The 25020-nt window shown below is 44.5% G+C and overlaps 1 protein-coding gene and 1 long non-coding RNA gene across 2 annotated transcripts; both read right to left on the bottom strand.

Annotated features, from left to right (window-relative positions):
- Positions 1–551: 551 nt before the first annotated feature.
- LOC143810234 (uncharacterized) lies at positions 552–21279 on the bottom strand. Its single transcript, XR_013222713.1, has 4 exons — positions 21005–21279; positions 12684–12815; positions 12313–12447; positions 552–1165 (listed from the first exon to the last, which is right to left on the bottom strand). It is a non-coding gene; the product is annotated as an uncharacterized LOC143810234 (long non-coding RNA).
- Positions 21280–23166: 1887 nt separating this feature from the next.
- LOC143804075 (uncharacterized) lies at positions 23167–24587 on the bottom strand. The gene is made up of 2 exons (XM_077281812.1): positions 24114–24587; positions 23167–23729 (listed from the first exon to the last, which is right to left on the bottom strand). The coding sequence occupies exons 1-2, from the start codon at positions 24585–24587 to the stop codon at positions 23340–23342; spliced, it is 864 nt and encodes a 287-aa protein (XP_077137927.1). The 3' UTR covers positions 23167–23339.
- Positions 24588–25020: the final 433 nt, after the last annotated feature.

Genomic DNA, 25020 nt, shown 5'->3' on the forward strand with positions numbered 1-25020 from the left:
ATATACTGGCGGGTGACCATGTTATGCAGCGTTATTTGAATGTCTTTATTTACTGGATAAAAAGCTGGACCTTACACGACAAGCACTTTTTAACCTTTTGGGTCTCCCATATTTTCTCACAGGTTTTATGTTTGCGAACAGAAGCCTCTCACCTCTTGGTATTTATTAAATTATGTGTTACTCCGTGTGAGCGCCATACACTCTCTTCTATAATTTTTAAACTCCAAATTAGTAAGATTTTTCTTATGAGAGCTTGGGGAAAAAAAATACAGAACGGCCTTGTATTGTGTCTTCAGGACTTCAGCTTTATTAGCACATGGAAGCACTTTAAATAGTGTCACTACAAACTATGACTCAACAGAAACTTTAGGGGCAGGAATAGAAATGTGAAACTTCCCCGCCCATCAGTCTTACTTGATCACCATTACCCAATATAAGACAAGATGGACACCACTTTCACAAAATGGAATCTGTTCTCTCACATTCTCTCACATTCCCCCCTTTTGTGACCAATTATGGGTACTTCAGCAGTCATATAAGAGGATGCTAGTTACGTCCTTGGGACTTTCCTTGATGCTTCACCTTAGTTCCCTACCTAAGGACCTAAAATTGTATCACAACACTGGATCTCTTCTTGTTTGGGTCTGAAACATACAACCAAGAGTTTTTTTACGTGGTTTCTCTTACACATGAACCGGATTACCTTGGGTATTACATAGAAAAGCGTTTTTAAGGCTATGTATACCAGCAATCAAAATAATTATAGTATACAGAAAGACCCATTTAGACCCATGAAGTATTCAAACTCACAGGACTGTGACTGTAAATCCAATCATCCCAAGGTGACATACTCGAGTCCATTTCTAATGAATGATGTCTAATGAATTTATTATCCTAGTCATCATTCAGAACCTCACTTAATGTCCTTTTTAGGGGCAATGGCATAGCTATCCCCATTAGAATAGGCAAAAAGTGGATCATTCTGGTGGTGGTGGGACTCTTTTACAGTGAAGTGGATTTTTCCTCAAGCTTCACCGAAGTTGCTGTGGCTTGGGAACCCGGAATAGCCCATCAAATCTTTGCTCATGGCTCTTTTTCACAAGACTTTTCAGGACCACCCTATTTCATGGCTTGAGATCATGTGCTCCTGACACCGATTCAGAGTCTGGAATAGAAGAATACATCTGAACATTGATTAGTCTGTTATGTGATGTTTTAACTTTGCTGATCAGACTATAATGCTGCATCTGATGTCACTGTGGAAAGTATAATCAAAAAGAACCTAGCACTCAACTTGATGCCTTTAGCGTGAGTTTTATTTGTAGTGGTACAAAATAAACGTTTCGGTCCAACACCTGGACCTTCGTCAGTAACTACATGTGAAACATAACAAAATGTGACAATGAAAATCATAACAAAATTAGAAATATTTAACAAAGAAAGTATATACATAATGCTGAGGATAATATTTTGGCATAATTCACAAAATGGTCAAATGTGTACTGGAGATATATGCTAGAGGGACGTCCTGAGTATCCAGGTTAGAGTGCTTCCATAGTTATAGGACAATTTTTGGGAAGTGTTGGTGCCCCAAACAAGTAAGAGAGGTGAGATACGTACCGTACTGCTGTAATAGCAAGTGAGACAAAAGGGATGGTAGACACACAGTAACGGCGTCTGTGGGCATGTAAACAGAGTCCCAAGCGGAAACATGTGAGAAATGCTTAATAGTAGGTGGGTATAGAGAGTTAAAGGGTATATGGTGGACCATACCTTAAAGCTGTAATATACAGGGTCGGTACTATGGGTATACAGAGAGGGAGAGACACGCAGTGGTGGGTTAGGAAAACCTCCTATTTGTGAACCAGGAAGAAGCACTATATGCTGCTGTGAAGAATTACCTTATAGAGACCGTGGCTGGATTAGGTGGGAGCAGACGCGGATTCCACCGCTGGTCTGCCGGTGTGCGGTAGTATCGCCCTTACATAGAGATCAGGGCGGGACAAACAGTGCTGGAAAGCCAATCGGCGTCGGCGCCGCAGACCGGAAGTGACGTCGCGCTAGACTTAGCCGCTCGATGCAGCTATTAGCAGGGCTGTATGACATGGTGAGCGGATGTGACGTCCGGTTGCCTGGGTAACCGGTAAACACAGTCAGTGATAGCTGGTAATAGCGGTGTTGCAGCGCTTAGGAGTAGTGCTTGGAGTCCAGTGGTGAGAGGTCGCTGTAGAAAGGTCACTAGTAACATGCAAAAGCAGAGCACTTAAGAGAATGATAAGATGGATGCACCTAGAAGAAAAGTGCCCACATGGATATTTGTAGTGGATAGATGAATTCCTTGTTGGTGGTGATCCTAGGGGATATCCTTGTGACACGTGAGATGGTAGACCGATGTGGGTGGAAGGACGGTCCAATACAACAAGCAGAAATGAAATATATCTCAATATAAACGGTTCTAGTGGCAAAAGAGGAAAACAGAATTAGGCAACAATAAATACATATTGCGATAGTACATAGGCCATGCAATGGCTGAAGTCCGTACACATCAGTTCACAACCCCGCATAATGGGACCGTCAGTAGGCAGCATGATTCCATTGTTAGATAAAAGAGGCTAAATCGTAGTCTCTATTGAGTCCCAATGGGTGAAGTGTATCTAGGGTATGGATCCAAAATGCCTCCCGTCTCTTTAAACGGGCAACCCGATCCCCACCCCTCCTGAATGGGGGGACATGCTCAATAACCTGGTATCGTAGTTGTGTGACAGTGTGGTCCTGGTTATGGAAGTGAAGGGGAAGGGGTAACAACAGGTTCTTGCGGCGGATCGTAGATTTGTGTTTAGAAACACGGTCTCTTATTGGTTGTGTAGTTTCCCCTACATACAGGAGTCCGCAGGGGCACTTGATTAGATATATCACCCATGATGAGGCACACGTGAAGAAATCTGGAATGTGGAATGCTTTACCGGACCGAGGGTGGTGGAAAGATGAGCCTTTGAGAACATTGTTACATTGGGCACAGTTAAGGCATGGGAAGGTCCCCATGCGTGGATTCTGTAAGAACCGCTGGCGAGGTATGGAAGAGTTTGTACCCAGGTCTGCCCTGACCAGAGAATCCCTGAGATTAGGTGGACGTTTGAAGCAGGGAAGAAACGGGTTCTGAAATTCGGGTACTTTTGGATATCCTTTTGATAGCAGGTGCCAGTGTTGGCGTATTGACCTATGTAGTATATATGAGAATGGGTGGTATGCATGGATGAACGGAATACGGTTGAGGGCTCTATTGGGTCGTGGGGTGGGAGGGGCTGTAGCCTTTGCCAGTACCGAGGGTGGATAACCCCGTTGGGAGAATTTGGTGGCCATCTCTCGGAGGCGTACTGGTTTGAGTTCCACGTCTGACACAATCCTGGAAACTCTCTGGAATTGTGATTTTGGGACTGAATTTTTGGTGGCCGGAGGATGGAAGCTCGTGAAATGCAACAGGCTGTTGCGGTCCGTGCTTTTTGTATATAGGTCAGTGGTTATCGTGCCATTCGGTTGTAAGATGACCAGGGTATCCAGAAACTGTTTTTTCCCTCTAATCTTTCCTCCATTGAACGACAAGCCCTAAAAGGCCTACAGAGCGACAGTAATCTTATTTTCAAACCAGCAGACAAAGGGGGTGCCCTCGTCATAATGAATAAATCCGATTATCTTCTAGAAATAAGACGCCAGCTTAATAACTCTACCGTCTACACGAGGCTACAACAAGATCCCCAATCTGCCACCCGGCAAATCATCTCGGACACACTGGCCAAATATTTTGAACTAGGGGTCTTGGACCTAAAAACACGGGATTTCCTTACGAAATTACACCCTATCACACCAGTATTCTACACTATCCCCAAGATCCACAAAAACCTAGAGAAACCACCGGGGAGGCCTATAGTCGCATCCACCGACTCTATTCTTTCTCCTTTGGCCATTTACCTGGAAAAGATACTTACCCCAATGATCAGGTCATCCAAATCCTTCATTCTGGATACGGGTTCATTCCTCCAGACACTGAAGGATGTGTGTCCCATCCCGGCACATTCTATACTGGTAACCATGGATGTAAAAGATCTATATACATCCATCCCTCATACCGAGGGTATCAACTCCGTTTACAAGCTCCTGATCCAATCCGGTCTCTCACCAGACCAAATACAGCTATGTACCGATCTACTTACTATTATCCTCACCCGTAATTATTTCCTGTTCCAGGATGATTTTTACTTACAGATCCGTGGTACCGCGATGGGCTCTAACGTAGCGCCCCCATATGCAAATTGCTACATGGCGGATTTTGAGGAGAGTCTGATTTACCCTCACCCGCTGTTCCGAGACAACGTCATCATGTGGAAACGTTACATTGATGATGTATTCTGCATATGGGGGGGCTCGTTGGAAGCCCTCGCGGTGTTTTTCGATTGGCTCAATACAGCTTGGCCGGGTATCTCCTTCACCATGTCACATAGTACCACACAGATTAACTTTCTGGATACCCTGGTCATCTTACAACCGAATGGCACGATAACCACTGACCTATATACAAAAAGCACGGACCGCAACAGCCTGTTGCATTTCACGAGCTTCCATCCTCCGGCCACCAAAAATTCAGTCCCAAAATCACAATTCCAGAGAGTTTCCAGGATTGTGTCAGACGTGGAACTCAAACCAGTACGCCTCCGAGAGATGGCCACCAAATTCTCCCAACGGGGTTATCCACCCTCGGTACTGGCAAAGGCTACAGCCCCTCCCACCCCACGACCCAATAGAGCCCTCAACCGTATTCCGTTCATCCATGCATACCACCCATTCTCATATATACTACATAGGTCAATACGCCAACACTGGCACCTGCTATCAAAAGGATATCCAAAAGTACCCGAATTTCAGAACCCGTTTCTTCCCTGCTTCAAACGTCCACCTAATCTCAGGGATTCTCTGGTCAGGGCAGACCTGGGTACAAACTCTTCCATACCTCGCCAGCGGTTCTTACAGAATCCACGCATGGGGACCTTCCCATGCCTTAACTGTGCCCAATGTAACAATGTTCTCAAAGGCTCATCTTTCCACCACCCTCGGTCCGGTAAAGCATTCCACATTCCAGATTTCTTCACGTGTGCCTCATCATGGGTGATATATCTAATCAAGTGCCCCTGCGGACTCCTGTATGTAGGGGAAACTACACAACCAATAAGAGACCGTGTTTCTAAACACAAATCTACGATCCGCCGCAAGAACCTGTTGTTACCCCTTCCCCTTCACTTCCATAACCAGGACCACACTGTCACACAACTACGATACCAGGTTATTGAGCATGTCCCCCCATTCAGGAGGGGTGGGGATCGGGTTGCCCGTTTAAAGAGACGGGAGGCATTTTGGATCCATACCCTAGATACACTTCACCCATTGGGACTCAATAGAGACTACGATTTAGCCTCTTTTATCTAACAATGGAATCATGCTGCCTACTGACGGTCCCATTATGCGGGGTTGTGAACTGATGTGTACGGACTTCAGCCATTGCATGGCCTATGTACTATCGCAATATGTATTTATTGTTGCCTAATTCTGTTTTCCTCTTTTGCCACTAGAACCGTTTATATTGAGATATATTTCATTTCTGCTTGTTGTATTGGACCGTCCTTCCACCCACATCGGTCTACCATCTCACGTGTCACAAGGATATCCCCTAGGATCACCACCAACAAGGAATTCATCTATCCACTACAAATATCCATGTGGGCACTTTTCTTCTAGGTGCATCCATCTTATCATTCTCTTAAGTGCTCTGCTTTTGCATGTTACTAGTGACCTTTCTACAGCGACCTCTCACCACTGGACTCCAAGCACTACTCCTAAGCGCTGCAACACCGCTATTACCAGCTATCACTGACTGTGTTTACCGGTTACCCAGGCAACCGGACGTCACATCCGCTCACCATGTCATACAGCCCTGCTAATAGCTGCATCGAGCGGCTAAGTCTAGCGCGACGTCACTTCCGGTCTGCGGCGCCGACGCCGATTGGCTTTCCAGCACTGTTTGTCCCGCCCTGATCTCTATGTAAGGGCGATACTACCGCACACCGGCAGACCAGCGGTGGAATCCGCGTCTGCTCCCACCTAATCCAGCCACGGTCTCTATAAGGTAATTCTTCACAGCAGCATATAGTGCTTCTTCCTGGTTCACAAATAGGAGGTTTTCCTAACCCACCACTGCGTGTCTCTCCCTCTCTGTATACCCATAGTACCGACCCTGTATATTACAGCTTTAAGGTATGGTCCACCATATACCCTTTAACTCTCTATACCCACCTACTATTAAGCATTTCTCACATGTTTCCGCTTGGGACTCTGTTTACATGCCCACAGACGCCGTTACTGTGTGTCTACCATCCCTTTTGTCTCACTTGCTATTACAGCAGTACGGTACGTATCTCACCTCTCTTACTTGTTTGGGGCACCAACACTTCCCAAAAATTGTCCTATAACTATGGAAGCACTCTAACCTGGATACTCAGGACGTCCCTCTAGCATATATCTCCAGTACACATTTGACCATTTTGTGAATTATGCCAAAATATTATCCTCAGCATTATGTATATACTTTCTTTGTTAAATATTTCTAATTTTGTTATGATTTTCATTGTCACATTTTGTTATGTTTCACATGTAGTTACTGACGAAGGTCCAGGTGTTGGACCGAAACGTTTATTTTGTACCACTACAAATAAAACTCACGCTAAAGGCATCAAGTTGAGTGCTAGGTTCTTTTTGATTATGGTCTATGAAGGTTTGGGAACCTAACCTAAGCACCACCCTTTTCAGTAGTGCACACGGTATTTTGTATGATAGTTACTCCCTTACGTTGTGCACACTGACTGGTCATGTCCACATTCTCCTATAATGCTGAGGAGACGTCCAGTATCTTGGCACGCTCCACTTTCAATAGCGATTTTCTGAAAATCCCCCCTAGAGAGGCAAGAGGCCGTGATCTAGAACGGGAGCTTCGTCACTTTACCAACATTGAACTCCACTGTGCTACACTTTCCGAATACCTTCGAGCACAACGAATCCCTAGGGGTCTACGGGTCTCACTACGTCCCACACTGTTTCGGGACTCTCCTGAATATTGTGTTAAATATGAACAGATATTAAACAAATGTTCCTTTGATATTATTACGCTCACGATCGAGCATCTACAGAAGGCGATCTCAACCAGCTCCGAGACTATAAAAACCATCGAGGCCCAACTGTCCGCGTCTGGGACTCCGGAGGAACTCTCCAGCCTTAAGGACCAGATAACAAGGAACATCGACAAACACCGGCGAGAGACACAGGACAGGAAACGTAGTAAGTTCAACAGGGACACAGAGGACTACGAGCGCCAACAGGTATACCGATGGCAGGAATCCTTCTCAGGCCGACGAAATGTACCACGTCAAGGCCCACGCACCTCCCTCGACTGTTCGACATCTGGCTCAGAACAGGAGTCCGGGGCCTCAGCTACCATTCCGCCACGTTTTTTAGGCCAACGACATCGTTTCCCGAGAAGAAGGCCACGAGGCGCGGCCACGGACATAGGAGGAGACCCTCCTCAAGGGAGGATCACGACGAGGTCACAGGTACGAACACTCCATTGGTGATTAACATCTCAGACAGACTCTTGGGGGTGGCTGAATACAACATCTTGCAAAAAGGCCTGTCCTTTTGCCCCTCTTACCAATGTCACACATTTGACCTGGAGATGGACCTTCAGAGGTTCTTTAGGTCCCTTAGGTTGAAGGCATTCTTCTCTACCTCCCCGGATTTTCCCCCCATCCAGCCCCCTACAGCCCCATCTGATAGTCCCCTATCATCTCGTAGTCTAGGCCTTTACACCAAGAGCCATTTCAGACCACCACAGGGCTCACACGCCATGGAGTCTTTTATAGGCTTCGTCAAGGAGTCATTTAAAACACTATGTGAGGACATTAGAAAGGGGAAACTGTTTTTTCCCTCTAATCTTTCCTCCATTGAACGACAAGCCCTAAAAGGCCTACAGAGCGACAGTAATCTTATTTTCAAACCAGCAGACAAAGGGGGTGCCCTCGTCATAATGAATAAATCCGATTATCTTCTAGAAATAAGACGCCAGCTTAATAACTCTACCGTCTACACGAGGCTACAACAAGATCCCCAATCTGCCACCCGGCAAATCATCTCGGACACACTGGCCAAATATTTTGAACTAGGGGTCTTGGACCTAAAAACACGGGATTTCCTTACGAAATTACACCCTATCACACCAGTATTCTACACTATCCCCAAGATCCACAAAAACCTAGAGAAACCACCGGGGAGGCCTATAGTCGCATCCACCGACTCTATTCTTTCTCCTTTGGCCATTTACCTGGAAAAGATACTTACCCCAATGATCAGGTCATCCAAATCCTTCATTCTGGATACGGGTTCATTCCTCCAGACACTGAAGGATGTGTGTCCCATCCCGGCACATTCTATACTGGTAACCATGGATGTAAAAGATCTATATACATCCATCCCTCATACCGAGGGTATCAACTCCGTTTACAAGCTCCTGATCCAATCCGGTCTCTCACCAGACCAAATACAGCTATGTACCGATCTACTTACTATTATCCTCACCCGTAATTATTTCCTGTTCCAGGATGATTTTTACTTACAGATCCGTGGTACCGCGATGGGCTCTAACGTAGCGCCCCCATATGCAAATTGCTACATGGCGGATTTTGAGGAGAGTCTGATTTACCCTCACCCGCTGTTCCGAGACAACGTCATCATGTGGAAACGTTACATTGATGATGTATTCTGCATATGGGGAGGCTCGTTGGAAGCCCTCGCGGTGTTTTTCGATTGGCTCAATACAGCTTGGCCGGGTATCTCCTTCACCATGTCACATAGTACCACACAGATTAACTTTCTGGATACCCTGGTCATCTTACAACCGAATGGCACGATAACCACTGACCTATATACAAAAAGCACGGACCGCAACAGCCTGTTGCATTTCACGAGCTTCCATCCTCCGGCCACCAAAAATTCAGTCCCAAAATCACAATTCCAGAGAGTTTCCAGGATTGTGTCAGACGTGGAACTCAAACCAGTACGCCTCCGAGAGATGGCCACCAAATTCTCCCAACGGGGTTATCCACCCTCGGTACTGGCAAAGGCTACAGCCCCTCCCACCCCACGACCCAATAGAGCCCTCAACCGTATTCCGTTCATCCATGCATACCACCCATTCTCATATATACTACATAGGTCAATACGCCAACACTGGCACCTGCTATCAAAAGGATATCCAAAAGTACCCGAATTTCAGAACCCGTTTCTTCCCTGCTTCAAACGTCCACCTAATCTCAGGGATTCTCTGGTCAGGGCAGACCTGGGTACAAACTCTTCCATACCTCGCCAGCGGTTCTTACAGAATCCACGCATGGGGACCTTCCCATGCCTTAACTGTGCCCAATGTAACAATGTTCTCAAAGGCTCATCTTTCCACCACCCTCGGTCCGGTAAAGCATTCCACATTCCAGATTTCTTCACGTGTGCCTCATCATGGGTGATATATCTAATCAAGTGCCCCTGCGGACTCCTGTATGTAGGGGAAACTACACAACCAATAAGAGACCGTGTTTCTAAACACAAATCTACGATCCGCCGCAAGAACCTGTTGTTACCCCTTCCCCTTCACTTCCATAACCAGGACCACACTGTCACACAACTACGATACCAGGTTATTGAGCATGTCCCCCCATTCAGGAGGGGTGGGGATCGGGTTGCCCGTTTAAAGAGACGGGAGGCATTTTGGATCCATACCCTAGATACACTTCACCCATTGGGACTCAATAGAGACTACGATTTAGCCTCTTTTATCTAACAATGGAATCATGCTGCCTACTGACGGTCCCATTATGCGGGGTTGTGAACTGATGTGTACGGACTTCAGCCATTGCATGGCCTATGTACTATCGCAATATGTATTTATTGTTGCCTAATTCTGTTTTCCTCTTTTGCCACTAGAACCGTTTATATTGAGATATATTTCATTTCTGCTTGTTGTATTGGACCGTCCTTCCACCCACATCGGTCTACCATCTCACGTGTCACAAGGATATCCCCTAGGATCACCACCAACAAGGAATTCATCTATCCACTACAAATATCCATGTGGGCACTTTTCTTCTAGGTGCATCCATCTTATCATTCTCTTAAGTGCTCTGCTTTTGCATGTTACTAGTGACCTTTCTACAGCGACCTCTCACCACTGGACTCCAAGCACTACTCCTAAGCGCTGCAACACCGCTATTACCAGCTATCACTGACTGTGTTTACCGGTTACCCAGGCAACCGGACGTCACATCCGCTCACCATGTCATACAGCCCTGCTAATAGCTGCATCGAGCGGCTAAGTCTAGCGCGACGTCACTTCCGGTCTGCGGCGCCGACGCCGATTGGCTTTCCAGCACTGTTTGTCCCGCCCTGATCTCTATGTAAGGGCGATACTACCGCACACCGGCAGACCAGCGGTGGAATCCGCGTCTGCTCCCACCTAATCCAGCCACGGTCTCTATAAGGTAATTCTTCACAGCAGCATATAGTGCTTCTTCCTGGTTCACAAATAGGAGGTTTTCCTAACCCACCACTGCGTGTCTCTCCCTCTCTGTATACCCATAGTACCGACCCTGTATATTACAGCTTTAAGGTATGGTCCACCATATACCCTTTAACTCTCTATACCCACCTACTATTAAGCATTTCTCACATGTTTCCGCTTGGGACTCTGTTTACATGCCCACAGACGCCGTTACTGTGTGTCTACCATCCCTTTTGTCTCACTTGCTATTACAGCAGTACGGTACGTATCTCACCTCTCTTACTTGTTTGGGGCACCAACACTTCCCAAAAATTGTCCTATAACTATGGAAGCACTCTAACCTGGATACTCAGGACGTCCCTCTAGCATATATCTCCAGTACACATTTGACCATTTTGTGAATTATGCCAAAATATTATCCTCAGCATTATGTATATACTTTCTTTGTTAAATATTTCTAATTTTGTTATGATTTTCATTGTCACATTTTGTTATGTTTCACATGTAGTTACTGACGAAGGTCCAGGTGTTGGACCGAAACGTTTATTTTGTACCACTACAAATAAAACTCACGCTAAAGGCATCAAGTTGAGTGCTAGGTTCTTTTTGATTATGGTCTATGAAGGTTTGGGAACCTAACCTAAGCACCACCCTTTTCAGTAGTGCACACGGTATTTTGTATGACTGTGGAAAGTATAATCCTGTTCTAGATGCTATATCAAAAAGTATCTACTATGAAGAGAGACCATTTTTTCTACTTGAAGGGCTAAAATCAAGCATATGGTCCATGACTTGCCGTTTTTCTACTTTTCTTTCTGGATTTTTTCCTCTAATATCCCATTCTGCCTTTCCATGGTACAGAGTGTGAAAAGCCTGCTCAATTCCAAAAAACTGCAAAAGTTCCCTCATGAGCTCTCCCATAAGATGTGTACCTCTATCATTTCAGGAACCCCATACCTACATACCAACTCCTTCATGAGTTTTTGAGCAATAACCTTGTAGCTTTCTGCACCAGATATGCTTCAGGTCAACCTTAAAAGAGATCAACACAATCAGAAACTCATATACCCCTATTCGTGGTAGCTATATGTAGTCAATCTGCAATTTCTGACACAGTAGAGCAGACGAGGGGTGCACTTCTGTGTGGTCTTTAAAGTCTTTCCTGCATTGTGTCAGCACATGTCATAAAAGATTGGGTGTACCTGGCTGCCTCGATACTGAACCCTTGTGCCTCCCATTCCTTATCCACCAAATCGTACAACGCTATCTTTGACAACTGCTTTTGTCCATGGGTTACCTGGGCCATCATTGAGTAGAAAGGAAAAGATCTCTGTCCTTTTTCCACAGACCTTCCTCAGTCAGCTGGGATCCCTGTGTCTCCCACTCTTTCTGCTTCTGTCTGGATTCAGGAATCTCAGGAGAGATAGGTGCCACTAAAGTCATGGTCTACATTGAAACTAGTCTCTCAACTCTTGGCCTCTTTGCTGCTTCCTTGATTCCTACATCTGTGGGAGCATCTCCTCTGGCTTCATCGGTGTCAGCACCACTATGCCAAGCTTAGTCAGTAACAGGAGAGCCTCCGTCAGGGCCCATAAACTCTCTGCTGTTTTATAGGTTTCTCATGTGACATTATGGAAGATCCACCGTCTACACACACATTTGGATCTTACCCTTTACCGCTCTAAACACCTCATTGAATGCCTTCAGCTCTGCTTCCTGTGCCGGTTTTTATTACCTCATGTTTTGTAACCACAACATGTACAGTACAGTATAGAATCAAAATATATCGTGGTATCTGGATCCACCTGCAAAACAAACAAAATCTGGGTTAAAAATGGCCTCATCTGAGACATGTTCCAACTGCTGTAACGTGTTGCTTTAGAGCAATGCAATCATGAGGTGTATGTATGTCTAATGTGTCCTCCTCGATTGAGGAATGTAAAAATATGTCACATTTCCCTGTTCCACCTTTTTTGAATCCAGTGATAAGAGTGTCACCAAAACTTGTAAGGGAAAATACAACATTTCCAGGCATCCATACCTTCTGACTTCTGATGTCACGCGTCATTTTCTGTAATCTCGATGTTGGTCCACTGTATACCAGACAGGTTGCATCTTTTTAGTTTTTTAAGTCACTTATCTGGCTTTTAACCTGGTTGGTTATTTTCTATCACTGAAATAAAAAGTCCTGCATTGACTGACATTGGTCTTATATGTGTCAAATAACGCTCTGCCATCTGTGGCATACTTTTTTTATACATTTTTTGGGTTGCGTTGCTCCCCATTTGGTGTTAATTTAAGCAACTTAGGGGAGGCTTGCATTCATAAATTACTGACCTCTTAGCATAAATAATAAGATAGAAATGAAAGGCAATAAATCCAAAGACCTTTCGGGACTTTCTATCTTAGATGGAACACAGTTGTTGGTAGCGTTAGTTAGGTACTTAGTTGGTCAAGGTTCTAAATGAAAAGCTTGACTCAAATGTGGATCTTGGTAAAGATTATCCACGTGGTCCAAAAGTAATAAAAAAGCTCTAAAGTATCCGTTTTTAGTGCATCAATTAATTCATATAACATAATTATATTGATTCGATCTTTTACCATTTGTAATGAGAGAGAAGTGGATTTTTAAGCTATGGGAATTCTTGTTGCCATACTGATAGAGCGCATGAGGAGGAAAGTTCTATTGGAGATGCCAGGTGGCTAATCTCCGAATAAGATGACAGTGGGACCAAGTTGGATAGATCTCCCAATAACGTTTGAGATAAAGGATTCGATGTGTTTACAAAATGTTTTTTATTTCCAGGCTTTAGCACCAGTTATGAACCAGGCAAAGTTCAAAAACAAAACGTGTTTAATGTCCAAAAACTCACACAGTGCACAGCACATAGTATCCTCTGGATCGCAGCCGGAAAAAAACAAAAGACAGTCCGCGACCAGTTGCCATGAAGGTATTACACCACTGTGTGTGCTGGGGTGTCAAGCTTTAGACTCTGCGTGGCCCCGTGTTACTTCACACAGAAAGAGCTCTGCACAAGTCTCCTGCTCGGTCTTCTTCCAGGATCAACACTGACACACCCAAAACCCTCCTGCAGGGTTTTTTTTTAACTTTCACTTCACACTGTGGCCATGGGCCACATAAGATCTGGGCTGGAGGAAACGGACTGGACTCAACTACCTTCCTGCAGACCATTTAAAAAATAAAAGCCCATACTGGCTTTTCCTGCACAAGCGCCTTGGTCAAAATAACTTGACCAGGTTCAAACTTACTTTTCTTCTGCCTCGTGACTCACAGGCACCCTGCTGTGAACCCAGGGCACTCCAGCGGATCTAATACACTTCTGAGCGCATCGTGGGGGACACATAGTGACCCTTACATATGACACTGGTCACTGCCTCACACCGCTAAAACAGTTATCTGATATATTAGGGTATATCTAACTTAATCTTGGTGGAACATAGTAAGACCTGTGTAAAACTTTGAGTGATGTTTCTGTGACTGGTTGCTACCTTTTGATTATGTGTTCTAGTAATGGGGCCATCTTTCCAGTTACATCAAACACTCAATGTCTCCTTCCCATTGTTCCATGAATTTAGGTTTTTTGTTCTCTCGGAGAGAGTTGAAAATGGAGTAAAGTGCAGAGATTACTCCTCTTCCAAAGAGATTGTCGAGACATACGAGTTTATGTGAGTGGAAAGGCCCAGTTCTTGGAGTAGGGGGGTTATTCAATGCAAAAGGTAGACCTTGGTTTATACGTATTGCTTCTCTGAATGGTGGGTTATATTTATATATAAAGTCTTGTCTGGCTAATACATTGTAATCATTTTACTAAATATATTTCAGGTTAGTAACGCCTTTCAATTTCCACCATTGAAATGCCCTTGATTCTAGTCCTGGTGGGAACATTTTATTGTTAAGTAACTTTAGTAGAAGTGGCGGTTTCAATGCCGAATATAACAAAATCTGAATTTTCTCCAAAAGCACAGAGAGTGATGTGTTCAGTGGCCTGTAAAAGTCTGGTCAAAATTGAATGAAATGATCTCTTAAAGACCTAAAATAAAATATGACACATTTCCTTTGTATTTTAGGTAATATATACACTCACCGGCCACTTTATTAGGTACACCTGTCCAACTTCTTGTTAACACTTAATTTCTAATCAGCCAATCACATGGCGGCAACTCAGTGCATTTAGGCATGTAGACATGGTCAAGACAATCTCCTGCAGTTCAAACCGAGCATCAGTATGGGGAAGAAAGGTGATTTGAGTGCCTTTGAACGTGGCATGGTTGTTGGTGCCAGAAGGGCTGGTCTGAGTATTTCAGAAACTGCTGATCTACTGGGATTTTCACGCACAACCATCTCTAGGGTTTACAGAGAATGGTCCGAAAAAGAAAAAAAATCCAGTGAGCGGCAGTTCTGTGGGCGGAAATGCCTTGTTGATGCCAGAGGTCAGAGGAGAATGGGCAGACTGGTTGGAGCTGATAGAAAGGCAACAGTGACTCAAATCGCCACCCGTTACAACCAAGGTAGGCCTAAGAGCATCTCTGAACGCACAGTGCGTCGAACTTTGAGGCAGATGGGCTACAGCAGCAGAAGACCACACCAGGTACCACTCCTTTCAGCTAAGAACAGGAAACTGAGGCTACAATTTGTACAAGCTCATCGAAATTGGACAGTAGAAGATTGGAAAAACGTTGCTTGGTCTGATGAGTCTCGATTTCTGCTGCGACATTCGGATGGTAGGGTCAGAATTTGGCGTAAACAACATGAAAGCATGGATCCATCCTGCCTTGTATGGAGCATCTTTGGGATGTGCAGCTGACAAATCTGCGGCAACTGTGTGATGCCATCATGTCAATATGGACCAAAATCTCTGAGGAATGCTTCCAGCACCTTGTTGAATCTATGCCACGAAGAATTGAGGCAGTTCTGAAGGCAAAAGGGGGTCCAACCCGTTACTAGCATGGTGTACCTAATAAAGTGGCCGGTGAGTGTATATTTTCACCTTTTCATTTTAAAAATTACAAAAAGGGTCAATGCAGAAGTTTTAGCACCCTTAGAGATTTGTGTACTCAGATAACTTGGTCCAAAGTTTCAACCCTTAATTTTGCTATTATTTATCATGTTTGCTTATATATCGCTTTACAGACATTATCAGTAGTCTACTTTCCCTATCAGTATGTCTTTTGGAGTGTGGGAGAAAACTGAACTATCCGGAGGAAGCCCACACACGAGGAGAACATACAAACTTCTTGTAGATGTTGTCCTTGGTGGCATTTGAACTCAACATCACAGCGCTGGAAGGTTGCAGTGCTAACCATTGAGACACCTTGCGTGCTGCCCTCATTAGCCTGTTGGTGTTATGGCTTGTTCAATATCTTCAGTAGGAAAGGCCAGGTGATGCAAATATCCCTGCTTTATAGAAACCCAGCCTCCTCCAACCTTGTACCAAAAAACAGTAGCCATGAGTTCTTCTACGCAGCTGCCTAGCACTCTGAAAATGAAAATGGCGGAGGTCCATAAATCAGGAGAAGGCTATAAGAAAGCTATAAGAAGATAGCAAAGCATTTTCAAGTTGCTCTTTCCTTAGTTCAAAATGTAATTAAGAAATGTCAGTTACCAGGAAGAGTAGAGGTTAAGATAAGGTCTGGAAGACAAAGCAAAATTTCAATGAGAGCTGCTTGCATGCCCCACTTGACTGTAAAAAAACATTCAGAAAGATTTAGCAGACTCTGGAGTTGTATATTGTTCTACTGTTCAGAGATACCTGCACAAATTGGGCCTTCATGGAAGAGTCATCAGAAAAAACCTCTCTTGCATCCTCACCATAAAATTTTGCATCAGAAGTATGCAAAAGAACATCTAAACAAGCTTAATGCAATTTGGAAACATGTCCTGTGGACAAGAATTGAAAGACTCTTGTATAGTTACAAGCTGTGATACTTTCAAAAAGGGGTGCTACTAAGTACTAACCAGGTAGAGTGCTCAAACTTTTGCATTGGCCCATTTTCCTTCTTCTAATTTTTTATATGAAAAAATGACAATATTTTTTTTTGCCTAAAATACAAAGGAAATGTGGCATCTTTAATTTTAGGCCTTTTAGAGATCATTTAATCTTCAACTTGCTTAAAGAAGTTGTGTCACCATAAAGAATACATTTAACCAAGCAGAAAAGGGGAAAATAAATGGTTTTGTAATTTACAGTTATTAAAAATTATGCTCTATTCAAAAATTAAAAAGCTTTTATTTGCTCAAGTATGCTCCCTGACGCCCTTTGACGTTATTCCGGCTGCGAGCTTTATCCATCCTCCAAGTGGCCGATCAGCTGGCCAAATTTGTGCAGTATATTCTTCAAAAAAAGGAAAGAGAATGGAGCCAGGAAATTACAGGCCAGTGAGCCTTACTTCTATACCAGGAAATATATTTGAATAAATTTTTAAACAGCATGTATGTAAGTACTTGGATAAGAATACAGTAATTAACCATAGTCAACATGGGTTTGTGGCAAATAAGTCATGCCAGACTAATCTAATTTCCTTCTATGATGGAATCACTGACTGGGTGAATCATGGAAATTGTTATGATCCCAGTGGCTGGAGATCACTAGAAATACTAGCTAAGTTACTGAACAAAGAACAAGCTCTAGGGAGGTGGTAACTGGACTGACCGCAATCCTGATCCTATCCAAACACACTAAAGGTAGCCGGTGAACGTGCCTAAAATCCTGGACGTCTCGATGCAGCCTGAGAAACTGACTACCCCTAAAGAGAAAGCAAGACCTCACTTGCCTCAAGAGAAATAACCCCAAAGATATAGGAAGCCCCCAACAAATAATAACGGTGAGGTAAGGGGAAAAGACACACGTAGGAATGAAAACAGATTCAGCAAATGAGGCCCGCTAATACTACAGAAGACAGATAGTGAGCTGTGCGGTCAGCAGAAAACCCTACAAAATATCCACGCTGAGAATTCAAGAACCCCCATACCAACTAACGGTGTGGGGGGAGAAACTCAGCCCCCTAGAGCTACCAGCAAACAGGGAAATCACATATTATCAAGCTGGACAAGAAATATATTGAACACTGATGATCAAAAAATGAACAAATGGAAACTTAGCTTCTCTTGAAGAGACTGGTAGCAAGGTAGTCAGAAGGAATAAGAGTAGCACTGAATACATTGACAGCAGGCATAGACTGAGAGTCCAAGTGAGCTTAAATAGGAAACCAGCCCACATATAATGAGACAGCTGATGCCAGTCACAAACCTGCAGAAAGACAGCACTCACACAGTACCACTTGTGACCACAAGAGGGAGCCCAGAAATAGAGTTCACAACAGGAAATGCTGTAGATATAGTATATCTCGACTTCAGAAAAGCATTTGATAAAGTATCTCATACTACCCTTATTGAAAAAGTGACCAAGTATGGGATTGACAAGGCTACATTTAGGTGGATTCATAACTGGCTCAGTGATCATGCTCAAAGAGTGGTAATAAATGATTGCATATCCAATTGGAAAAATGTTTCAAGTGGGGACCACAAGGTTCTGTCCTGGCCTGTTATGATCCTTAGTGGTTGAGGATCACAAATTACTCCAGCTAAGTAACAAACATAGGACAAGCTCTAGGGAGGTGGCAAACTGGACTGACCGCAAATCTGAACCTATCCAAACACACTAGAAGTAGCCGGTGAACGTGCCTAAAAATCCTAGACGTCTCGAGCCAGCCTGAGGAACTAACTACCCCTAGAGAGAAAGAAAGACCTCTCTTGCCTCCAGAGAAATAATCCCCAAAGATATAGAAGCCCCCAACAAATAATAACGGTAAAGTAAGAGGAAGGCACATACACAGGGGTGAAAGCAGATTCAGCAAATGAGGCCCACTAATACTAGATAGCAGAAAATAGAAAAGGGAATCTATGCGGTCAGTAAAAAACCCTTACAAAATATCCACTCTGAGATTTCAAGAACCCCCACACCAACTAACGGTGTGGGGGGAGAAACTCAGTCCCCTAGAGCAAGCAGCAAGCGAGAAAATCACATTTTAGCGAGCTGGACTAAAAACATAATGAACGCTGATAATCAAAAAATGATCAAACAAAAACTTAGCTTGTCTTGGAGAGACTGGGAGCAAGGTAGACACAAGGAATCTGAAGAGCACTGAATACATTGATAGCAGGCAAGGAACTGAGTATCCAGGTGAGCTAAATAGGAAACCAACCAGGATAACGAACAAGCTGATGCTGCAACCTGCAGAAAGACAACACTACACAGTACCGCTTGTGACCACTAGAGGGAGCCCAAAAATAGAGTTCACAACACTGGCCCAGTGTTGCTCAACATTTTTATAAATGATCTAGATAAGGGAACTGAAGGTAAACTGATCAAATTTGCAGACATTGCAAAGCTAGGAAGAATAGCTAAAAATGCAAGATTATACATCTGGGCAAGAAAAATGAAAATTATATCTATAGAATGGGAGGAATAGAACTAGGTGTTAGGTGTCGAGTTCCTGCCTCTGCACAGGGGGAATCTCGAACCATCTCTGCTGCGGTCTCCCATTCTTCTCCAGCCAGTGGACTCCAGTGAAGTCTGCTCAGCAGAGACATCGGTCCCAGCATCTTGCTCAGTCTCACTCTGTGCATAGAGTTACTGCTGATTTTCCAGCTTCTGCCATTGAAGTCAATGCTGGGCAGCGGCGAGCAGATGCTTTTGGGACTAAGTCCTGCTTTTCCCCTTCTGAGCATGACCAGGGCAAGATCTCCCATTGGAGATTGAAGGTCACATGCTCAGATACTGCAGCAGATCCCATTGGTCCTCCAGGAAGGTCCTGAAGGTGCTCAACTTCTGTGGCAGCTTCCCATTGGTCCTTCTGGGAAGGTCCTGTACATTCTGCATCTATAAAAGGTTCACACGACCGCACGGCCATGCGCTAGTGTACATTTTTTTACGTGTGTGTGTTGATGAGTGCAAGTCGTTCTTAAATATCCCCTCCCTTGTGTATGGCTGCTCGCGAAAGGTGGATGCTTGCTGTCTAGCGCCCGACTAAGCTGTCAATATAAAGACACACGATACAGCGTCTATTGCTGTAGCCTCCAGTGCGGCGCCGTGCGCTTATAGAGCGCTTTCCTATCCCAAGTCTGGGTGGTTAGTCAAAGCCAAAGCGGCACAGCACGCACTCTTGTGCTTTAAGTTATATTTTCTGCTGCTTTGACACCCCAGTTGCGGTGTCGAGCGCAAGTGGTCTGAAAGTACTCTAATCCTGTGTCTTGGGATAGAGTCCTGAGACTCCTTGCTTGCGCTCTTGGTGCGGTACCGCGGCCCTGTGACGCAACAGGGTTTGCTTCCTTCACACAGGGTGAAGTTAACCCGTGTGTGTATCCACATTGTACTGCCATATAGTCCGTCATTACTCAGCAGCAGGTTCCAATAAGACAAAACGGGGGCACCACGGTATATGGGATACCACCAGGGCCTAAAAAAAGATAAGCTTTACTAACAAAAGAGAGACAAGGCCCTATCGCAGGGGATCACCATAATACAGATGAGGCAGAAATGTATAAACACAACTTTATTAAGTGAGACATACAAAGGACAAAACACAGTTAAAAACATTTAAAAACATATATAATAATACACCATCGCCCCTGATAAGGCAAATAACCCACAAATGACTCCACACTACAATAAGATGGTAAAATACTCTGTTAATGGCAAGAACGGCCCAGCTGGAGAGTAACTAGACCCTATGCAAGGCTCTCCCCTGGACAAAATGCAGTTAAATAAGGCATAAATAGCAGATGAAAAAAAGACACCATAAAACCCAGTGTATATAACACCAAACTGCCTGTGAAACAAACCCCAGCTTGTATGTCTCTGTAACGTAATACAAAGTAAAGAACCCCACTGCACTAGTAATGCCTAGTAATACAGAGCAGGTACATGCAAGGACAGCTGGTTCATGGGGTTAAACTATGAACAAGTAGAGAGGCCACAGTAGTGTTAACCACAAATGGCCAGTAAGAGTGCCCAGAGGAGCAACATGTGGACTGTGCACAACATGGGATAACAGTTGAAAATGAAGACTGCCTGAAGGCAGTAATAACCAAGCCAATATAACCTACCAGTCAAGATATAATACAGACCATTCAAAGCAAATATAAGCAACCTGTAGGGTGAGGCAGTGAAAATACTGCCTAAAGGCATGCAGAGCCAGAACCGAACTAGCCTTCAGAGTGGGTCATAATGTGGGTTAGAGAGAGACCCAACGCGTGTCGCCACCTGCACTGGGCGGCTTCATCAGGGGTAATCTCATAGCAAAATATGTGCCACTTAAATATACATGGAAAAATGTCCTTACCAGCCTCAGCTGTGTTGCTGCTTCCAGCCGCACGGTTCAATCAGAGCCATGTGGTCTGTTACCCACTGTGCTCTGTCTGCGCATGCTCCAGCGTCAGGCAGCTAATGGAGCAGCACAGGGGTAACCAAGGAGACCGTGATACTTCCTGTCTAGTGTTTTCTAATACAGTGGAGAAATGTCTGCACATACTCCAGCGTCAGGCAGCTAATGGAGCAGCACAGAGGTAACCAAGGAGACCGTGATACTTCCTGTCTAGTGTTTTCTAATACAGTGGAGAAATGTCTGCACATACTCCAGCGTCAGGCAGCTAATGGAGCAGCACAGGGGTAACCAAGGAGACCGTGATACTTCCTGTCTAGTGTTTTCTAATACAGTGGAGAAATGTCTGCACATACTCCAGTGTCAGGCAGCTAATGGAGCAGCACAGAGGTAACCAAGGAGACCGTGATACTTCCTGTCTAGTGTTTTCTAATACAGTGGAGAAATGTCTGCACATACTCCAGCGTCAGGCAGCTAATGGAGCAGCACAGAGGTAACCAAGGAGACCGTGATACTTCCTGTCTAGTGTTTTCTAATACAGTGGAGAAATGTCTGCACATACTCCAGCGTCAGGCAGCTAATGGAGCAGCACAGGGGTAACCAAGGAGACCGTGATACTTCCTGTCTAGTGTTTTCTAATACAGTGGAGAAATGTCTGCACATACTCCAGTGTCAGGCAGCTAATGGAGCAGCACAGAGGTAACCAAGGAGACCGTGATACTTCCTGTCTAGTGTTTTCTAATACAGTGGAGAAATGTCTGCACATACTCCAGCGTCAGGCAGCTAATGGAGCAGCACAGGGGTAACCAAGGAGACCGTGATACTTCCTGTCTAACGTTTTACAATACAGCGGAGATCCCACTAGTGTCACACAGACACATTGTGAGAGATTCTTGAATACCGGCGCGCCCACCATGTCTTGGTGACTATAGCGCCACTAGAGCGCCATGGAAATATAAGTTGGAGATACATGAGTGGAACGCACTGTGCATATTAGTGCAAAATGCCGTATTATACACACTCCTATCCGTTGCCATAAGCAACTGAAATACTAAAAAGACCATGAACGGCTGTGTTGCTACTTACAGCCGTGCGATAAATTCAAAACCAATATAGTAAATGGTACATTCCCCACCCCGCTGAGTTCTGTGCATAATGCAGCATCAGACAGCTATTGATATATAAAAGGGGTTTCCAAGGAGACCATGATACTTCCTGTTACGCATTTACAATCAAGTGGATATCCCACCAGAGCTGCACTGGAATACTATCAGACAATGTTGTATATCAGTGCATCCCACATGTCATGGTACCAATATTGCCGCTAATCTGCTCTATGTACACAGACGAAGGAATTTGTGTATAAAACACATGACGCATGCTGCCACGGAACGCCATAGTGACCAAGCGCGCACCTGAAATAAAATATTGAGCGATACTACCAATGTACTGGACCCAGACGTATGCAATCACACACGATTAATTATTAAATTGCTATACAAATGGATTAATGAACCCAATGGGTGTAGTGCTGCAGATACGGTAATGACTGAGTTTTTAAGAAAAAAAAAAAAAAAAACAAAACAAAAAAAAAACATTTGTTGCTGAAACTCACACCGTGCAAAAGATACACAGGGGCACTTCTGCTGAACACAAATGATTTAATGAACTCTTGAAGCACAAGAGGTCGACGCAAAGTACATGTACTAAGGACAACAATCACACCAATGTGCTGGCCCTTGAGCTGCGCCACCCCTGCAGATACATTGCATCAAATGCAACAACTGAAGGTGCTGACATGTATGTCAGCAATAACCAGGTGAGTAGTCCCCACATTGGAGCAGCGAATTTACCAAGGCTTCCACATAGGGTGCCATGATATGTTTAGTAACATCAGACCCTCAGAAACATGTAAGGTCTACCAGGTAAAAAGGTTACTTAGAAGATTATTAGGGTAATACAACCCAATGCCAAACGCTCAGTATCTCATAGCAGTGCAATATGAAGCATATGAAAAAGGAGGCGAGCCTAGCCTCCGAAGGCCCACTTATCCTGGGGCACAGTTGCCTATGGCACCAAATGGACGCAGGTACAGGTGAACTACCAAGAACATATTCAAAGAATACCAAGTATCTACAAACAGTTATTATTATATAGCAGAAAAATTGGCCAAAATAAGGCCAACAAGATACAGAAAGCAAATTAAATGTTGAATAAACGATCGTACCAACATGCTGAAAAAAGTGTACCAATAGATTTGTCCAGAGGAGGCCACTAATAATAGGAAACATAAATCTTAAATCTGTTTATAGAACCCAGTAAACAAAAGATCCTCATTCAAACCCAAGGGGGTTAGGCAATTCAGTTGAAAAATCCATTTTGATTCACGCCTCAAAAGTTCCAGGGTGACATTTCCCCCTCTAATGTTCGTTCGTACACCTTCCAATCCTAATATCCTGGTGTCCACCAGTTGGGAGTCATGTTCGGCCAGATAATGTGCGGCCACCGATGTTAAAGTCTTTCCTTTAGCTTTGTCCGCCCTCGCGGTACGAACATTTGAGAAGTGCTGCTGGGTACGTTTCCTCAGTTCCTGTGTGGTCTGACCGACATACACCTTGCGGCAAGGACAAATAAGTGCGTAAACCAGATTACGGGATTTGCAGTTGAAATATGCCTTGGTGGTGATCTGTAAAGGCAAAGAGGATACAGTAATGGGCTCATTACCAACCATGAAAGGGCATATATTGCAATTCCCGCAAGGGAATGTCCCCACCAGTCTGGCCCCCCTATTTAGTCTTTTTGTGGGCCGCTGAAAATGACTGTGGCTCAGACAATCCCTCAGGTTTCTTGCCCTCCTAGCTATTAAACTAGGCTGAGCAGCAATGTGGGGATGGAGTCTGGACTCGCTCCGTAAAATGCCCCAATACTTGGAGAGGATATTCCCTACATCCTTCCATTGATTATTGTAGGCAGTAATTACCCCAAGGGGTTTGTAGGTGGTTTTGGCCCGAGTTTGTAACAGGCCCGCCCTGTCACTACTTTTTGCCGCAACAAAAGCCTGTGATATTACCTTGTGTGGGTAACCACGTTCACGAAACCGTGTAGTGAGCTCCCGGGAATGTTCCTCAAAGTCCCCCACACGACTGCAGTTCCTCTTCACTCTATAGAACTGTCCCTTGGGGATTCCTCTTTTGAGATGTTGGGGATGGAAACTAGTGAAGTGAAGAAGGCTGTTAGTGGCCGTAGGTTTCCGATAAAGAGTAGTCACAATCCTTGTTTCCATTACACTGAGTTTAAGGTCCAGAAATTCGATGTCGCCTTGGGAGTATTGGGATGTCAGTCGAATGTTCCAAGGATTGTCATTCAGTGTATTGACAAAGTCCTGACACTCTTCCAGGGTGCCTGTCCAGAGGAACAAAATATCATCAATATACCGTAGCCATTTGATAACATGCTTGGCATATCCCTCCAGACAGTACACCCTGGTCGCCTCCCACCACCCCAAAAAGAGGTTGGCATAAGCTGGGGCACACCGTGCCCCCATGGCAGTCCCCCTCACTTGCCTGTAAAAGGCGCGGTCGAAAGTAAAGAAATTTCTATCCAAGACAAAGAACAAGAGGTCCAACAGAAAAGAATCATGTCCCCTGTCTCCTGATGTGTTCAAATCCAAAAAGTATGCTACAGCTTGTGTCCCCAAGTCGTGACTTATGCACGTGTAAAGAGACTCTACGTCCAGAGTGACAAGCCATGTATTGGTTGGCACCTCCAAATCCTGCAATAATGAAATAAGAGAAGTTGAATCTCTAATATAAGACTGTAGGTTAAGGACAAGGGGTTGAAGAAAAAAGTCAATATAGATGCAAGGTCGCTCATGTAATCCCCCTATCCCCGACACAATTGGCCTACCTGGTGGGGCCTCCAAGGACTTGTGGACCTTGGGGAGCATGTAGAAAGTTGGAGTCCTAGGGTGTTGATTG

Source organism: Ranitomeya variabilis, chromosome 2, assembly GCF_051348905.1.
Source record: "Ranitomeya variabilis isolate aRanVar5 chromosome 2, aRanVar5.hap1, whole genome shotgun sequence".
Classification (NCBI taxonomy): domain Eukaryota; kingdom Metazoa; phylum Chordata; class Amphibia; order Anura; family Dendrobatidae; genus Ranitomeya; species Ranitomeya variabilis.

Bases quoted from the DNA above. Each gene is read 5' to 3' on its own strand.
- LOC143804075 (XM_077281812.1), bottom strand. From the start codon at position 24,587: ATGGGGGCACGGTGTGCCCCAGCTTATGCCAACCTCTTTTTGGGGTGG. The intron at 23,730-24,113 runs GTAATATCACAG...TTGCCTTTACAG, and splicing joins AACGTGGTTACCCACACAAG to ATCACCACCAAGGCATATTT.